Genomic DNA, 19,516 nt, shown 5'->3' with positions numbered 1-19,516 from the left:
AAGAAGCAATTGCATCTTTTTCTTTGCTGCTTTCAATTTTCTGATGCAAAGCGCCTAGGTTTCGAGAAAGTGGATGACCGCTTAGTTATAAAGCACCTTGTGCCTTTATTTTTATTGGATGTAAATTTTGGATGACCAGACCTGTACAATCTAAAAGAACGTCGTGGAAGTGAGCATCACTATTGATAAATAAAATGGTTGATACGTCACCTTTAATACTGGTGACAGCACAACAAGAAGACAGACGTTCCAGCAATACGTCTTCACAAAAGTTGATGCAAATACGGATATGGAGTCATTGGTTTCAATGCTTTTGCATCGTAGGTGTTAATTAAGGGTGTGTTTGCTGCTTATAGCTGTACATCATTGTTAATTTGCGATGGTAAAATTACACTTAACTCGACGTCAGTGTCCACCAAAAATTTTCTATTGTTCTTGTCGGTAACTATCAAACAAATTTGCTGCCGCTCACCGACAGCGGCAACAGAATAGTCAGTTTAAAGATTTTACGTATGGTGAACGGCAGCTTCCGGCATTATTACCAAATTTGTGATTGTACCAGCACAACCCGTTTTGCTTTGACATTTGCTGTCGGCGTCTAAATGGTGATCTATTTCTAGGTCGAGTGCGAGCGCTTAGATAAAATGTTGTTTTTAAGCCAGCAATCTCCTTTGATAACTCGCATATTTGGTGAGCCAACTTAATCTTCTTAGTTGACGTAGCTCTGACAACTGGCACGTGCGATATTTTGTTTGGCGTCCATTACCTTGTCCGTTATGATGGTTTTATCTATTAATGCTGATTGAGTTGGTTGGTTTCATTTGAAGAATTAACCTTTTAGTACGCTTTTGTCTTGCTTCCGAGAATTTTTCAACCAGTCGACTGTTTAGCGTTGTGTATATTTCTTCTTCAGGTAGATCCAATACGGTATCGCTAACCTGTGCTAAAACATTCCTCTCGATCATTGCTACTATGGTGCCGTGTGGTGTTTTTTTTTGCCGGCAGTAATGCTTGTGGCAATAAACTGCGAATCGATTTAGGCCAATCACGATTATGGCGGAAATGCCAAAATGGCGGAATTTTAATTGCGATTCGTGCAGCTTATTCTCCTTGTCTTTGCTTAGATTGTTGAATGTCACCGTGTTGATTTCCAATCGTGTTCTTTTTTGCGGAATTTGTCATCGGGGCTATCAACCTGTGCAGGCTTTATTATGAACAGCACAGTGGCACTTATACTTTGTTATTTCTATTTTGAAAATTTATTGTGCTTAATATTATATATCGATACAAAACGAAAAGAACGTGGGTGTCAACACGGAATAGAGAGAAATGCCAGCTGTTCGCTATGGGAGCATCAGCAAAGTTGCCATAGAATTTTTTAATTACTTTATATAAAGATGTGTATTTCTAAATGAATGATTATCCCGCATGGACTCCTGGAACCATAACCTACTGTAAATTAAGAAAAACTTCGACGCGTCGTTGTAATGTGCTTTTATTATAAAACAAAAAGTCGTAGAGGGTACGAATGGATAGATTGTGTCATCATATATCCACTAGACCAGAAAGCCATTTTTGTACACTTAAAAGGCCGTTAGGCACATCAGATGCGTTTTTTTTACACCAAAGGGGCAATAATTCCTATTTGCGAGGTCATTTAATCAAATGCATGCTGCATCCAACATGCTCGAAATGTAACCGTGGGTTCATTGTCTTCGTAATAAGTTTTAACAATTTCTGGACGCTGTATGAATATGTATGTACTGTATTCCACAAATAATGGCAAGATCCGCACAAAATATTGAAAAAGAAATTGGATAATAATGATACATTACAGCCAAATATTGGCTGTTATTTGATTTATATTTCTCGTTCGATGATCGAAATTGATCTGCACTTAACTGGTGCAACACTAACGTTAAGATATTGGGACCCTAATACTAATTTAAATGTACTGTCAAAAATGGGTGAAATCCACATTAACCTAGCAAACAATTTGAAATATTTAGGAGTTACCCTATATGATAATTTATTGCTTAATTCTTACTCGAACCTTCCTAACTCTTAAGCTTTTATATATAGAAGATTGCAGTACCTAATTGTCTAATCAAATCAAAATTAACGTGATCAAATTAATTATATCCTCAACGCACAGTGCCGAAGAAGCCTAAAAAAAGTTCGACAAATGCTTAACTAAAATGTGAGATATGACAATACAGATTACGGTGCATGCTTCTTAAGTTGTTTCGTTTTGAACTACATTATTATTCTTACAATTAATTTAGTCAGAGAAATAAATTCAAAAACTAAAGTGCTGGCAACCTGAGACTATCGCCTTGATTGAAAAATCGACCGCACTTTACCTTTGAACCCACGACTATTGAGTTGTTACTAGCAATACTTAGCTTAGTCGGCCACTCAAGCGGATCAACCACATTAAACTTCTGTTTTTGCTGTTTTAATAGTGCTACTAAAAGAGAAGAACCTAATGACTTGCAATACCGCTTCTCCTTCAGTAAGCCAGCCTGCAATAACCGTTTATTAATTTCTCCAGGGTTACTACAGTCTTTCATTGCTGAAAGGCTTTTCGCCTTTCCTTATTACATTTTTGAATGTAAGCTAATCTTCTTTGCCACAACAATAACATTGATTGCACTGACGACACACTTATTTTCGTTGTATTTATTCCTGCTTCTTCTTGTGCATGATAACTTTTATAGCCGTGTACCGCCGGCTAATTTAATTTTATTTTATTCAGATTCTATATTAATGCCTTTGGAATTTAATGAGCAAACATTGTATTGTCACTTTGATAGGCCTCTGAAGCCTTGGAGATACATATATATGGTGATTGAGATGAAGTAATTGTCCCATTAGAAAACTGTTGCAATGTAGTTACTCACTGCTGTATGAAGAATGCCGTTTGCTTGTCGTTTCGACTTCGTCATCGCCAAACGCAGAACTGAATACTAATTCCAATTGTTTCGGAAACATGTATTTCCCAATAAATTTTTTGGTTTAATGCAGGGTCCTTTTGCAAACTGCTACGGAAAAACACAAACAAGGGAAACACATCTGTTCGAGAAAACTGTTCTTTACTACATATTCCTTCTGCTACATACATTTACCGGTTATCTTAAAGTAACGAAAGTTAATGTGCTTATTAAAAAAACGTAGAATTCCATGGATTGGGAAATAAATATATTCAGTATGTGTGCGGTATCAAGGTTAATATTAAAATTTTGATAAATTAAATAATTATATTTATTTGCTTTGTAATTATAAAGCGTATAGAATCTAATTCGTACGCAGATAAATTGTTTAAATTTTTTACAATGTGAGTTCTCTCAAAATTAAATTATAAATCGATACTGATACAAAGAAAACTAAGCCAATGAACTCTACAATATAAGTATACCAACGTAAAATTTCTCCTATAGATTTTTTGGCCTTTGTCGTCAGAAAAAAGGCTACAGCAATTTGGGTAGATTCATTTTTTTCAAGGGAAGTTTTCTTTAGATAAGTCTCAATCGTGGTGAATTCATACCGGCATGAGCAGGTCTCCGCACGAAACGAGTAGAAACTCCTTCCTTTCGGACGACCCCTTGTGCTTGTTAGACAAATGGTGCATTTCTTGCATTTTATTACGTTCCTCATATTTTTCGTTCTGCATAAGTTCTACATCACCAACTTACGCTTAAAATTCACGACGATCGGTCACAATTGAGAAAATTGGATATTCTTACATTTATAAGGTTTGCGCATATAGCGACGATACCTAGTTCTTCATATATTGCGTTATGTCGTAATCCTACACTGAAAAATAGCAAAAAAAAACCAACGTTTTCTTGAAGTGACAGCCACATATATGATTGTCCTTACATCGTATGCGAATTCTTAAAGCGTGTTTCTAATCTAGCTGAAAAAAATTTTTTTTATTTTTGTTAGACATATTATGTACATATAACATTATATCTATTATAATACGTTCGTGTCGGTTATTAAATGTCATTAGCGAACACGATTTGTTTGACTATTACAATCCCTTTGACAAAGTTTGAAACAAAAGCAAAGGTTTGAGATTACAAAGGAAACTATTTTAGAGTTTATGAATTTTCAAAATCAAAGCAACGGAAAATAGAATCTTATCAGTGGTCTTCCATTAAGATATGCAGCACCCAGCAGCTGTTAGTGGTTTGATTTTATAAAGGTGCTTCAATTTATTGCACATCTGTTATTTTCATATGCATCAAAAGGAAAAAAGATGGACATTGGGTAATAGCATAGATGATTTCGTAGGTAAATGGTTGTCGTATAACGCTACATTGGAAGAGTGGTTTATAGTTTTTGGAATGCTCACTCAAAAAATAGAAAATTATAAGTGCATTTATTATTTACTTCAGTTTTACATTAATTTTTAATCCAAAATCATTTCTACCTAAAAATAAAAGCAACAAAAAAAGTTATGAAGCAAACAAATAACCCCAAATTTTTGAACCTTCCCTTCCTTTGCATTGCCTACCTATGATGGATGATGATTTTGAAACTTATGAAATTTTTTTATTAACCACCACATAAACAGTCCGGCTTTGACTGGTCTGCCCAGCTCTGGCAATGCTGCAAGTAACGTTGGTGTTGTGACTAGTGGTATGGTTACGGGTGCAATGATTAACACGGTTGTAAGTGGTATAGGCGGGACTGTTTTGCTGCCAAATTCATCATCGTCATCATCGTCATCATCATCAACGTCATCATCAAATCACCTACATATGCTTAACACGGGTGCAGGAAACAGTACGAGCGGAACAGGCTGTGGTAACGTAAATGGTCCTGCAAGCAGTGGCGGTGGAATTGTTTTAACTCAGCATTTATTACATTCCAACACCTCTAGCAATACGATAGGTGGAACAAGCAACAATAACGTAGCAGCAACGGCCAGCAACGGTGGTGGTGGCGGCAACGGTGGCGTGCCGCATAGTAGCAATAGTAGTGGTGGCGGAGGCGGTGGCGGTGGCATTCAGCAACCCTCACCACAAGCGCCTCCCACCTATGTTAATTTGTAAATTCGCATAACCACAGCAATTCAGTCGTCAATCAGTAGGGAAAGGCACTTAAATAACAAAAAGAAAAAACGTCAACTTAACAACGAAGCGAAATAATCGCCTCAAAAATGAATTGTAAAAAGTCGCCTCGCGAAGTATACAGCTTCTTCAACATTTTAAGTCAGCACCGAAGATATATGCATATCAAATCAGATCAAAAACAAACTGAATTGTCAGTTAGTCGGTCGGTCCATCAATCAGCCAATCATACAGTTAATTAAACAAGCTCATCAGCGAGATTTGCAGTATCATTTAATTCAGATCCACCGTAGCCGCCGACGACCTTACTCCGTTTAATCGTATGTAGGTGTTGTGTCTCTAAAATTTAAATTTTTTGAGGTTTTATTTGTTCTTTTTTACTTTGCTCGTTCATTCCTTCTTTTTCTTCCATCTTTGTAATATGCGTTGTCGTATCCTTTTAGTATAAGAATAAGCGGCAGTATTTCCTTCTTGACTTACGCTTTGCATTTGCTCGCATCTCGTGGTTATATTTATTTGCATTAACTTCTATTTTTTGCGTCTAGAAGTAAAAAAGCACGAGAACGGCAAAATAAATAATTAAAGCATTCCCTTATTCCATGCTGTGTGAATTAAGCATTTCATCATCTAAAAATTCACTGTTTATTTTTGTACTAAAAGAGTCCTTTCCTTTATCTTTTTTTAATATTTTTTCAAGTATTCAATAAATCTGTCATGGTTGTATGTTAGTTGATATTACTATTGTTGTTGTTGGCATCATTATGTTTTTGTTCTTGTTGTTTTTATTTTTCAAAAGTTCTTTTCAAAAATAAGAAAGAATGAAGGCTTAAAAAACTGACTTTTTTAATCTGGCAAAAACCTTTACTAATAGCAGTTCCTTTATGTTACTCAAAGCGCACAGATTAATTAAATTTAAGCCACTTTAGTGGGCGTTTTGTTGAGTTATAAATATAAGCTTAGTTATATATCATCTTACTCAATATAATATAAATTACTCAAATTATTTTATGGCATAACTCAATTTAGGCAAAGCAAAAAAGTATTAGAATAAACTTACTTCAAATGTTAATTTTAAGTATTAAAAATTCAAACCAAACAATAAAGCAAAAGTAATTATTATTTATGACTTTTACAATAATCAAAAGGAGACGATTTCATCAGTCAAAAAGCAAATAATACACTGTTATACTTTTCTCTTGCAGAAACGTTTTGCTTTTTAATGTAATTACACTAACTTTTTTAGACAAAAAACGAAGAAAGTTTTGTTTTCTGCGTTACGCCTTTTACTTCGGAGATTTGCTTTTGTAGCCGTAAACATTATATAATATGTTAAAATTGGAGGTAATGATTATTTATATATATTCTTTCTGCGAACTATGTATTAGACCGATATTTTTATTCATTTTCGCTTTTTACTGTAATAATTTACCGTTGACAATATATTGTAGCATACGTTTATGTTAAGCATATTATTATATGCAATTATAGGCATTCACAAAATGCAGCCATATGCTTTTGCGTAAGCACAGGTAAAGGCATTAAAAATGTACTTCATTTATTAAACGTTGTAAAGAAAATCAGGTCAATTGCGTTTAACTAATTTAGCAAAAAAGGTCTCACAGATTTTTTTAATGTTTTAAAAAAAATTTGATGATATTTCAAGTTTTAGAAATATATCAACAAAAATTAAAATTATATAACATACAATAATTACCACTACCATTACTACCAGAAACATGTAAACAAAATGACGATTACATCTTCTAATTTAAGAAACTTTGAAAGATGTATCCACGTTGACGGTCTAGTTCAACTAAAGTGCAATATATGCAAATTAAGATCGGTGATCTAAAAACCGATAAATATAAATATATTCTAAAGCTATATAAGTAAGATAGATCTTAGTTTTCAATAATACGTAATCGAAAGTAGGTGATCGATCATCTTTGACTAATCACATATTTTAGAATTACATTTTTAACTTTTTATTGTGACAGGAAATTCATCTGCCTTTGTGAATTTGTGACGTCAAAATTTTGTCTGAAAGATATGGGGGAATGTAGAGAACGGAATCTAATTTTTTCGTCTTTGGCATTCGTTGTGCATGTCCTTGCTCCACAACATATACTAATTCAAATCAATTAAAACAGCGCACAGAAAATGCTGCCAAATATTAGCTAAATTTTTTATTTCATAATTCGTTAATTTAAAAAGCGTTTTATGTGTAATTACACCATGCTGTCCACAGACATATAATTTACGTCGAATTCGGCAATTGTAAAGACAAAAGGAGTCGTCTTCTCGGGAGCAGAGAAAGTTTCCGACCACTTCTATTTCTATGTATATCTTCCGTCTTTGTTAAAACATTTAAACTTCTGCGCAGAGACATTTTTTCCAAAATGTTCTGGTTATTGTAAATGTGTAGATGTAGTTGCTAAGAAAAAAATGTGCTGCGGGGTAATATGACGTGTGTTCGTATTCATTATACACTCTTAATAGTTGCATAGACTTACTATGCAACTGCTAACGTAGACGGTGTTGCCAATTTACAAAATCAACATAACAAAATAGAACTTGTGCTTATCAGCCGTTTACGTTCAATATTTTTTTTTTGTGTAACCTGTTATTTAAATCTTTTTCAAGCTTTTGTTTATCAATTTCCTCTACCTAAAAATACAGTCGAAGATTATAGTTTTAGATCTTTTTCGTTCTTGATTTTATTTTCTTTTTTTGTTCTATTGATGACAACGATTTCTTGCTGGTAGTAGCTTTACTTGCATGTAAGTTCTTACATATTGCATGTTTTTAATTAGATTGTCTGTGTTTCTGCTCAACGTTTATTTTTTCACACTTTCATTGTTATTATTGTGATTACCACTATTATATTTTTGACGCCTAATTATATATATTTATTTGAAGTTTGTTTATGTAAATATTAACTGAAAATTGTATAAGGAAAAACCAAGAAAAAATATGCACTTCATAATTCAATTAAATTTGGTTTTTAAGAACGTATAATAACTAAAAAATAAAGTTTTATTTGTTTTGTTCTTTTATTTTCATTTAGGAGAAAAAAAAAATGCATACGTTATATGGAAGCAACGGGCGGTAGCAGCAGCAGCAGTACTAAGGAAGAACGTTTTAATGAACTAGATGATGTAGAGGGTCCTCAGAGCGAGGAGGATGAGGATATTGACCACGAACCTCTGGGTGAAGAAAGTAGCGCAAGCGGCGATGATATCCACAAGAGTACTGAAGAAGACAATGAGTCGCTCAATCAAAGTCTGTCGAGTCCGGGCTGCTTAAGCGGTCTCTCCAGTTTACAGAGTCCGTCAGCCAGTTTAGCTAGTCCCTTGAATTTACTAACTAGTCCAGCAATACCGACCAATCCTTTGCTGAACACTTTTCAAAGTGCTGGTAATGAACAAACAAATATGCAAGGGCAACCCTCTACACATATTCTAGCATTGCACGGGAATCAGCTTACAGGAAACTGCAGTCTAAATCAACATTTACAACAACAACAATCGCTTAATAAATTGTCACAACATCCGTTGCACGGGCCTCAGCAACATCAAGTAGCGAGTGCGGGAACACCTGGTGATCGCACCCAATCGTACGTCAGTGAAATTAATAATAGCGGCACAACGGCTTTATTGCCAACGCTATCTACCTCTTCAACATCTTCAGTGGGCTCGGCATCCGGTTATGGTACATCGAGTTCAACATCCAATTACACTAGTAATTCGGCCACATTATCACCATCATCTCTCTCTGATCGAATGGTACGGTCTCTTCTAAGCAATAATTCAGCAATGCTGTTAGGTAATCGCGTAAGTAATCTTGCTGTGGGCCCAGCTAATCAGCAGGGTAAAATTATAGTTAGCAACAATAATAGATGTCTACCCGAATTTGCGAAAACGATTGATTCAGACTTGTCTGGTCACAGTAACTCCACGACTCCGGAAACAACAAATACTGTACCAGTAACCAATGTCGCCCTTACATCTAATGCCTCACTTAATGTCACAGGTGGGCGTTGCAATGCAACAACTAGTCTTTCTAATAACAGCTACAAGCAGTTGCTACATACGGGCGTGTCTACGAAAATCAATCCAAGTTCCTCCAGAACCGGCACACCTAACACTCACCATAACAACACAATTATTCCTGCGTCTAACCAAATAGCCAATTGTATAAATGAAGCAGCAACGTCTTTGAATATGATGCCGTTGCAAAGAAACCCCATAGGTGCTAACCCTAGAGACATAAACAATCCTTTGAATATCAATCAGCTGACGAAACAACCCCGTGAGCAATCTACAAGCAATTGTGGCAAAGGTAATAATAGGAGCAACAATGACAACAATAAAACCTCAAATATGTGTACTTCGAACGTCAGCAACACGCCTAATATGAGTTATAGTAATCAATATCATCATCATCATCCATCATCGTCTCCTTCGCTGCCTTCGCTTCCTCCTTTGCCTACACAGCATAATATATTTGGGAGTAATAGCAACAATTTTACACAACATTTCCAACGACAATTTGGACATCGCTTAATAACAGCTGCTGTCGCAGCCGGCCATGTAACTGCCGTATCTTCAGATATCACTCAGCCAGTTACTACCAACATAACTACAACAAGCAACAACAGCAGTAGTAAAAATAATACTACTGCCACAATGTCTAATGTAATTGTTACACCCGCTATAGATGCGCCTGTGAATGTTGACATAGTGAGGCGTTCCACAAGTGATACTAGCACTTCAAACAAGAATTCCTGTGGCGCTATTAGCGTCACATAATTACTTCGAAATAGCGTAGATCTTAACAAACAATTATTGCACAAACATGCAGAAATTATATATCTAACTACTTCCAAATTGCCATATTTGTTTACAATTATTATCATTGTTTTTTGTGGACTGTTATTTATATTCTAATTTTTCAATTTTGCCATACGAAAGATTTTAAAAGGACCTTTTAGTGGATTGACGTCTTTTAGAGTAGACGTATTGCGAGGAAATGTGGATATTTGGACAGTGAACATTTTGAAACCCACAATATACGTTACAACTTAGTAAAAAAAATATGTAGAACTAAACTATGTTAGAACCGTATTTTTAGGTTCCAAAGTGTAATATCAGCGAACAAATTTATGTTTAAAGCAAAATTTCACTTGTAAATGGAAGGAATTTCAAATTTTTTTGTCATAAACCAAAGAGCATAAGTTGCTTTTGATGTGAATGCATGCTATTAAGCCTTACAAGTTCTTACTTATAAGGTAATGTGTATCAGAAAACTAGTTATTGTCTGCAACTTTGCTCCTAAAGTAAATTTAAATCATCCAAAGTAATTTTAAAGTATAAACATCCCAGGGTGCATAGATTTTATATTAAATATTTTTTGGAGTACACAGGTAGTGATAAAATAAACATACATTTCTGGCGTTTTTTTTTTTTTTTTGTATTCTCTCGCATTCAGATTTGTTTTTTTCTAACAAGCATATACATTTCTTACCTTTGTTGTAACCTTTTTCGATCCAAAATTCAAAATGCAAAAGAAAAAAAAACTACACAAGCATGTTGTTCTTTTAAAAAAATCCAAAAAATGAAAACAACTGCTTTGGGTTAAAAACATATATATCTTGCTACGCCGAGTTTGTTATTCCGTATACCGTATTCCGCTCAATTCATTTTTCCATTTCTTAAGAATGTATAAAACGAGATTACACTTTCTTAAATGAATTTTTATAACCCGTCTCATATTTGTGCAATATTTATAACTCACTTCCACTCATAATCATATTTCAATCATTTACTACACATGTACGTTTCTACAGAACCAGACGTTGATAAAACCAGCAAAATTAATTTTTCAGACATTCCGCAACAATATTCCCATTTTTTTTTTTTGGCGGATTTCTCTTCCTCTTATAATGTTCACATTTTTATAAAAACCAAGTAGCAATTTTTTGGACTATAGAAATTTTCATCAATTTTTAATATACGACTAAATTAGCAAGTTATACACTTAGCACACAACAAGAATCTTGGATACCAATTACTGTCAAGAATTTCATCGGCTAAAGTTTTCTCTTTTCATATTTTATAACTTATATTTCCGATATAAATTTTTTGTAAAAGTAAACAAAGCAATTAGAAACGCCTAAAACTACGAAAGCTAATATATCTGCTGAGTTTTCTGGTGCTTTGTTTTTAAAGAAGGACATCATTTTTAAACAATAAATAATTCTAAATAGCAGTTTAGTTTAGACAAATAATGGCAAACAAATAAGTAAATAGCGACAAAAAGCTCAGTTACGTAATGCACCATTTTCTGAAACAGTAGGTGTGTTTTGAGTAAAAAATCAATATTTTATAAATTTCAACGAAGTGTAAGAGCCGTACAATTTGTAAAAAAAAAAATGATATATATTTAAGTGCATATTCAAGTGTAAACCTGAGAAAGTGGTTATTTTTTTTTTCATTGTGGAGGCATTTTAACACAAAGTATTAAAATTGAAGTGTTGTGCTATTCTGTTATCTCGACTCTTACTATTTTAAATTTAAGTTTAAGTTACATTGTTTTGGTTTGTAAGTTTGGTGCATATTTTTTACATAAATATTAAAAACTCCTTCCGTCTTCCAGAGATTTAATTTGTTTCTCATTTAGATTCTTATATTCTTTTGTTTTGTAATTACTATTATACCTTTTTCCTTTTTATGCAACTTGGTTTTATATAATTGCTTTGAGGATTGACCTTAGCTTTTATTATACCCGTCATCGAAGGATAAGGGGTATATTTATTTCATTACAACACCACCCGGAAGGAAGCGTCAGAGACACGACAAAGTATATATATTCTTAAATCAGCATCAAATTCTATGTTGATTTAAGCATGCCCGTCTGAGTAGTGTCGCAAACATTCTCCTGGCCGCAAATATGAAGCTATCGACTTCAAATTTGGCAGACACGTTGAAAGTTCTTGCACGCAGGCTCACATTGAAAATGGACCGAATCAATCGAAAGACACGTCCACAAAACCACGTAAACTGAGAACACATCTGTTTCCAAAAGGAATAAATAATTGGTTGATTCTCATTACTCATAAACTAGGATAGGTAAAAGTACAAAACTTTGAAGATATATTCTATGGACGATGTTGCAGCAACTTTATAAAAATGAAAAAAAATTGACCACGCCTACCCAATGTAATAGTAAATCAAAATTAAATTTTTATTTTCAATACTTTTATAAGGCGCAGAAACAAGCTTCAAAAACCCCACAAAGTATAGAAAGTCTTGGGCAATTTCAAATTTGAAATGCACCTAAGTGTGTCCGTCTGTTCATCTGTACCATATGTCCGTCTGTCCAATTGTGTAACATCTGTGGTAAACATTCTCCCGATCGCAAAAATGAAGATATCGCCTAAAAATTTGCATTTGAAAGCGCCCTAAACTTTTCAAAGGACATGTGTACACCGCCCACGTGACATAAATTTTTATTTTGAAAATAAAAAAATCAGGCTCGTCCACTCCATATTATAGAGCACGAAAATTTAGTTCTTTTACTATTTTTGTCTTTTTAGGATAACGGTGACGGATATAAGAGATTCGGCTATGGTCGAATATAATTTTCTTACTTGCTTAATCTTTGCTACTTAAAATTGAAGCATTTATAAAAAGAAAGAGAGTTTCCACATCGAACTTGTCAATGCACGATATTTGAAAAGGTGAAAGCAAAAGCCAGGTCAAAAACTAGTGTAAGCGTGAAAAATAAAATATGTAATGCCGTGTAATAGTGTGTGGTTGTGCACTCTAAAAATTTCAATGTATCATTGTGAAAATATGTGTGAAGTGTTTTGATTTAATTGAAACTATTAGACTTGTCTGGCTATCCCAAACCAGGCAGTGTTTTCTTGTTCATTGCGCATAATATGAATGTTCTTAAACAAATAGTATATAATTGTTCAGACAATGTTTGAAATTTCTTCATATTTTCAACTTTTTAATAAAAAAAACTATGAAAAGATACTGAAGCACTTCACCACTTCGCTGATAAATGTTTAAAAGCGATAAAGATCTCGTTGTAATCGAAGTTTTCTCCTTATATATAATAGTAAAATAAATATCGCTATTACGATAGCCTCCATGTTCTCATAAACGATTTTCATTAGCAATCTATATATATATATATAAATTCTAATAAACAGCTTTATACCGCCTGTTTTGTTGGTCGAGGGTTTCGTTGGGAAGACTTAAGAGAAGTTCGAATTCTCGTATACCTCATTAAATAAAAACTTATATGGAATAGTACTTCAAGTTTAATTAGAGTGAGGAAAATTCATGATAGAGGAGTCATAACGCTAAAGATATGAAATAGCAGAAACAGCGTAATATGAATTTTAATTTAATTACGTTTTAGCACACAAGCCTTGTACTTTTCGGTTATATTATATCTGACATTTGCGTTGTAAGTGATAAATTGACTTTGACGTTTCGGCTGTAATATCCATAAATGCATTTAAGAGATGAATTGGCAGGCATATTAGACTTCAGTGTACGGCTTACATTTGAAAGTAGGCGTCATTCGTTCACAAATGTGCTTACTATACAAAAATATATATTTAAAAACAGGCCAAAAATTCGAAAGATTTTAATAAATAATTCGTTATATATCAACTATAAAGCAAACTTTTGGACGCACTGATGCGTAATGGCTGCACACTAGATTTCTAGTTGTGGTTGCAGTGTCTAGGAATTACAATCACAATTTAAATAAATTATCTATGTTTTTTGTCATTTGTAAACCGGAATAGTTATTCAAATAGTTTTGGTATAACGGAAAGTTTCGCAATATGTCTACAATTCTCAATAAATTGTCTACAGCCAGATTCGGTTTAACAAAAATTTCCGCGCACTTGATAAGAATCTACGAGAGAATGCCATTAGGTCCGGGAAGTGATGAACGTCTTCACCCATAAAGACTGTTATAAATATTCAGAATATAAGAATTTTGTATCAGACAAAATATCAGAATTCCCAGTATGATAGGGTTAACTAACAGCAACACTTTAAGTTTGATTAGAGTATGATTGCTCAAAAAACTTCACAAACAAATTAGAAATTATCTGCGGATCAGATGCTTCAATACAGTCAAAATGTTATATTATGAGGTTCATTCTGTTTGTACAAACCAGCATGCAAAGAAATACAAATCGTTGAATGAAAACCATCTCCGGGCTGAACAATAGAATTAACCCGAGTTATCGATAGATCTATTGTATTTAAATACATTAGATCCAATAATTTATTACTTGAATTGTTCACCCTATTCAATGATCAAAATGTTATTGGATCCCAAAAAGTTGGGCACTTCCTGAAAAAGAGTGGCTTGCTGTGAGTAGATAGACAAATCAGACGCAGGCGCACTGTAAGAGCAAGTAATAAAAACATCACATTTCAGACGGGTACAAATGAATACCACGATCTTTGGTTTAGAAAGAGAAAGGATTTTTTTCGGAATTGTGGCACGTACTGCTGGACCCCACCACCAATTTTATCAGACTTATCACATCTGAATACCCGATATTCAGGACAGAATACTTCCGACGAATTTGTCTCATATTTCAATCATGTTTGTGTGAACGCGATAACTTGAAATTCACAATCTATAGAGTTAATATACAGGTTTTGAAGCTTCGTTTTAAGTCCCTTACATTTTGATAAAGTATACGCAATCTAAGGGAATAGATGTCTAATTTTTTGACTCCGCATAGGAACGCGATTTATTTCTCTTCTTAGAAATAAACCCCTTAACCAGTATCCCATCCGGCCAGAGTTGCTTCCTCACCAAACATTCAAATAGACTTGGTGGACACCAAATTTTGAACAACGAAACGTCCTAACCTTAATTTTGAACATACTAATGCTCAAAGCATCGGCTTCCGGTACCCCTCTGCCATAATTCATCATAACATCAGTTGTGGTATTCATCACCAATCACGACACAAAAACATATTTTCGTGCGACGTTAGCGCAAGCTGATCACCCTCCCACCATATTAAAAACAAATTGTTTTGGAAAATATTAAAAAATGGCAGTTTCAGAGCTATTCTCGCAAGTCATTGTTAACTTAGGGGACATTGTGCGGTACACGGCGTAATTAGTCAAAATTTGATTAAAAAAAAGCATCATTTAGTCTTTATTCCTTTATCCAGAGATACATGAAGGAATTTTAGAAATATGGATTAACAAAAAATGGTTGAATTGAGTTATCGAAAATATGCTACGTGATTCAATTAAAAGAAATGGAAATTGTTTCAGTTATGCTGTGTGCTGTTTTCAAAAATTCTGTTTCGACAATAATGCATTTAAAGTCTTGAAAGGTGTTATAAACATCTTCTTTTATTACGGTAGTTTTTTTTTCCTTAGTCTACACATTTAACACTGTAAAAATACATTTCATACTTGGATATTTTTTCCCATTTTCTTTCTTCGACAATTTTTTGCTCAAAAGAATATTTTCTGTTGCATTTGTCAGAGGCAATATTGCACGTTTTAGAATGCACATGTTCCAAAGTGATAGAAAAAAACGGCAAAAAATTTTATATCCGAATTTATAAAAATTTTCCAAATCTTCTTCCAAAACTTTTAATTCTTTGGTAGAAACATTGCTATATTCGCATTGGGTTTTGTTGTAGGCAAGTTGGTATAGCAAATTGACGAAATCAATCAAAGGGTACGACCACTGTACGTAAAGTAAACACATCTCTGTGCTCAAAAACAAAAATTTGGGCCTTTTGATTGTTATTATTACTCATAAACTGCAGCAGGTGCGGATATAAAACCTCCGCTTTTATTTTCCAGTATTTGTACAAAAATGAAAATAGAGCAACGCCCACTTAAAGGGGGAGAAGATCCCTGCCAATCAGAACGCTCGCAGGACTCCGAAGTCAGATAGCACTTCAGACCTAATCTTAAAAGTGCATGCTACTACTCTCATTAGGCGATTGCGCAGCTTCTTCAGCAAGTGGTGACATGTCTGCCATTTTTCTAATCTACTCGAAGGTTGCCAAACATATGGGAAAAATGACGAATAAGTCTTTTTCCCTAGTGGTGTCAATGTAGAAAAATTGTCAAGCCTTGGTGTTCTGGGCGTGGGAATACAAAATGATTTTCGATGAACAGTACACGGTACACATGATGTAACACATAAGCACTGCCGACGACAGTACTATTTACATCGCTTATATTTGACTTGGGCATAATTTGCCTGTGTGCACAAGAGCCCAAAAATCTTTTTTGGAGATGCTCATGGGTCACTAAAGTGAAAGCTCTTCAAACCCTTAAGCATCGGCTTAATGTGGACTATGTTAACTCAAAAAGATCTGTCCACCAACCAAGTCTTTAAAAAAGCTACTTGCCTTTTTCCACGATGCTACCCATTTGTTCTGGAGGTGCCTGTATCTCGCACGACGCACTACCAAGATTCGTCATTATTTAGTCGGACTAATCGCCTTTGGATCAACTCACTATACTGGTATGCTGTTGCCCGATGTTTTCGCCTTCAACTCGAATGTACACAAATACCACTCCGTTCTTCCCTGCTTCCCTACCAATAATCCTTCCTAACATGATCTGACTGATTAAATAAAAAAACAATGTATATATATACATGTATATATAGAGTATCGACATTTTATGTTTTTGTTTTTCTTTTAAGAAAATGGTGGTGAGTATTCATCCACAACCCAATATAATATTCTTTTGCTTTAATTAGTGGGTATAAAAGATTTGAAGGCAGCCGAATAAAATCTTCCTTTTCTTTGTTTAATATTGCTTCAGGTATCTCTAAATAAATTTAGCACGCCGTGAAAAACTGTTTTCTTTCTTAGTCCGCTTTTGAAGTCTGCGCTATTACTTCATAATTTTCATGTGTTCCATTTCAAAGAAAAAGTGAAGCGTTTAATCTGGCTAGCTGCATGAATGAATCTACTGGGCAGGTCAATTCGGAATTCATGATTTATGTTGGAGTCAAATGATATCGTGACAATTACTAAATTTTTAAGATAAAAGCTGTTTAAAGTAGTGGTAAATGTCAAATTTATAAATTTTTTTTTGTTAGGTATACTGTGTACAGGATTATTTTCCCTTTTTGGTGTTGCTTAAAAATTGTGAAACGTATTTCTTTATATATTTAAGATCGTTGCAAAGTTTTGTAATTTAAAAATCGTTAAATATTCACAGTTTTTATGCTTTTAAGTGTACATGAAAAAAATTTATGAATGCTTGAAAGACTGTATGAAGCTATTCAAACGGCCGCACAATAAATACTGCAAAGAGTAATATAATTTATTTCGGTTTGACTTTAGTCTTCTTAATAAGTGTCTTTTGGAAAAATTTTCTAATTGAAGGCTTTATTTAATTCATCAACTTTTCAACGCGGAACCACCCTACCTCTTCATATATATATATATATATATATATATATATATATATATATATATATATATAGTTTCCTGCATTTTGCGAAATGAATATATTTCTCTTTATAACGTAATAATTATAACGGTCTTACATAACTGACAAAATATATATAAGACTTTTCGTTAACCCGAGAAATAAATGTGTACATGCAAGCGAATATATATATACGCTAAATATGTAAATTTTGTGAAAAACGATATTAAAGAGTATAAAAAAATGAGTCTTAAAGCCTCCGTAAAAGCGATTCTCATCATATTTTACAAATTCCGGGCGTCACTGAAATGTAAGGAAAATGTGTAGCTTAAAAAGGAACTAAATATATGCATTGAAATATTTTTTCGAGGTAAAAAATTGTAATTTCCCAAAAATTATATTGGTAAAGAAGTGAAAATCATAAGAACAACTGTTATCAAAAATTCAACACCTGTAAACAATAGCAAATACCCTTAACGATAGACTTAAGTGAAACTAGAAACGAATTTATTTTATATATTTTACTATTTTCCGAAACAATGAAGCATTCTTTATAAGCGAAATAAGAGAAATAAATATAAAAAATTGTATTGAACACCCCTACAGAAAATATATGCCAAACAAATATAAGGCTTCTGCAAGTTTATTTACAAAAAATGGATAGGTAATAATAAAAAGCACATATCAGAAACTTATATTCCGTCAACTCTGAATGACTCTAAATACATTTAAAAAGACATTTATAATAACTGGAGGCAGGTGAGTGGGCCAATCGCTATGACCCTAGCTTTTTGAAAAGTATTATGCAATTTCCACAAAAAATTTCGAATGCTTCGTGATGAAAAAAGACTTATATATAGTAATTTAACTTAGTTCTTGCCCAATTGAATAACATGTCAAGCTGGATTTCTATCGATTAGTAACCAATAAATTCATCGACCACAGACAACGCCAAAAAAACATAATTATATTCGGCTGCAATCTTTTATACCCACCAATTTCATACTAAAAAAAGCTAAAGAAAAAAAAACCAAAGAAGTAAATTTTCCTACTCTATAATGTTGGGTTGGCCTGACTGACTTTCTTCATTTTTGTCGAAAATATATGGAAATCTTTATCCTGTGTTTTTTATAGTTTATAAGTACGGAGCAAAATACCAGAAAGTAGAAGCGTTCTCAATTTATGTCGCACTGTATGCGGTTCATTTGATGTTACAAAGAGAGGCACACAGATAGACGGACAGACGAAGGGGATGCTTAGTCGATTCCGAACTTCCCATTGAAATCCACTTACTTTATCGCGTTTTTGATGCTTCATTCTAGGTGTTATATAGGTGTGACAAAAAATATAAAGCTTCGATACACTATAGTTGCCTGGGTGCGACGTGAAAAAGTATTGTAAGATCCCTCATAGAATACACCTGGGAATTTTTTAGATTTTATCTGCCTTTTTAGTTTGTGAGTAATAACGATCAGAAAAACCATTTAATTTTTATACCCATCACCCAAGGGTTAGGGGTATATAATTGCACCCATGCTCGCATTGAAAATGTGCCGAATCGATCGAAATACACGTCGATAAAACCACGTAAACTGAGAACACATATCTTTTTTCAATAAATAATTGGTTGATGCTCATTACTCATAAACTATGATAGATAAAAGTACAAAAATTTGAAGGTATATTACGGACCGAATATAATTTCCTTACTTGTTATTTTTAGAAAGAAAGGTTGTTTCAGTATACGTTATACTGTGGGCGTGTACTTTCATCCATTTTGAATACAAGTCTACGACCTACACGAACTTTCAACGTTCCTGCCAATTGGAAGCCTATAGCTTTATTTTTGCGGCAAGCAGTATGTTTGCCATAGGCAACATATCGACGCACAGACGAACATGATTAAGTTGATTCAGGAGTTGATGCTGATCATGATTGTATAGGTCATTTGCTCCCTGAAGCTGC

At 33.8% G+C, this 19,516-nt stretch overlaps 2 protein-coding genes across 5 annotated transcripts in view; both read left to right on the top strand.

The window, feature by feature from the left end:
* Window positions 1-6,423, top strand: part of LOC119643768 — a 77,479-nt gene extending 71,056 nt beyond the window's left edge. Inside the window, exon 4 of one of the 4 annotated variants that reach the window (XR_005248428.1) lies at window positions 4,583-4,665. Coding sequence is in view for 3 of the 4 variants with exons in the window: in XM_038043231.1 (XP_037899159.1) it covers window positions 4,583-5,063 (481 nt within the window). In the remaining variant the exon portion in view is untranslated. Of the gene's footprint in view, window positions 1-4,582; window positions 5,407-6,283 lie in introns of those variants that run through there. The other 3 variants (XM_038043233.1, XM_038043231.1, XM_038043232.1) reach the window with 3 other exon arrangements.
* Window positions 3,219-11,313, top strand: LOC119643769 (putative uncharacterized protein DDB_G0277255). The gene is made up of 2 exons (XM_038043238.1): window positions 3,219-3,227; window positions 8,149-11,313. Exon 2 carries the CDS (start codon window positions 8,174-8,176, stop codon window positions 9,890-9,892), a length of 1,719 nt encoding a protein of 572 aa, XP_037899166.1. The 5' UTR covers window positions 3,219-3,227; window positions 8,149-8,173; the 3' UTR covers window positions 9,893-11,313.
* Window positions 11,314-19,516: the final 8,203 nt, after the last annotated feature.

The sequence above is a fragment of the Glossina fuscipes genome, unplaced genomic scaffold (genome assembly GCF_014805625.2).
Source record: "Glossina fuscipes isolate IAEA_lab_2018 unplaced genomic scaffold, Yale_Gfus_2 61594, whole genome shotgun sequence".
Classification (NCBI taxonomy): Eukaryota; Metazoa; Arthropoda; class Insecta; order Diptera; family Glossinidae; genus Glossina; species Glossina fuscipes.
The sequence above is the reverse complement of the archived record's forward strand: the minus strand, read 5'-3'. Positions and strand labels throughout refer to the sequence as shown.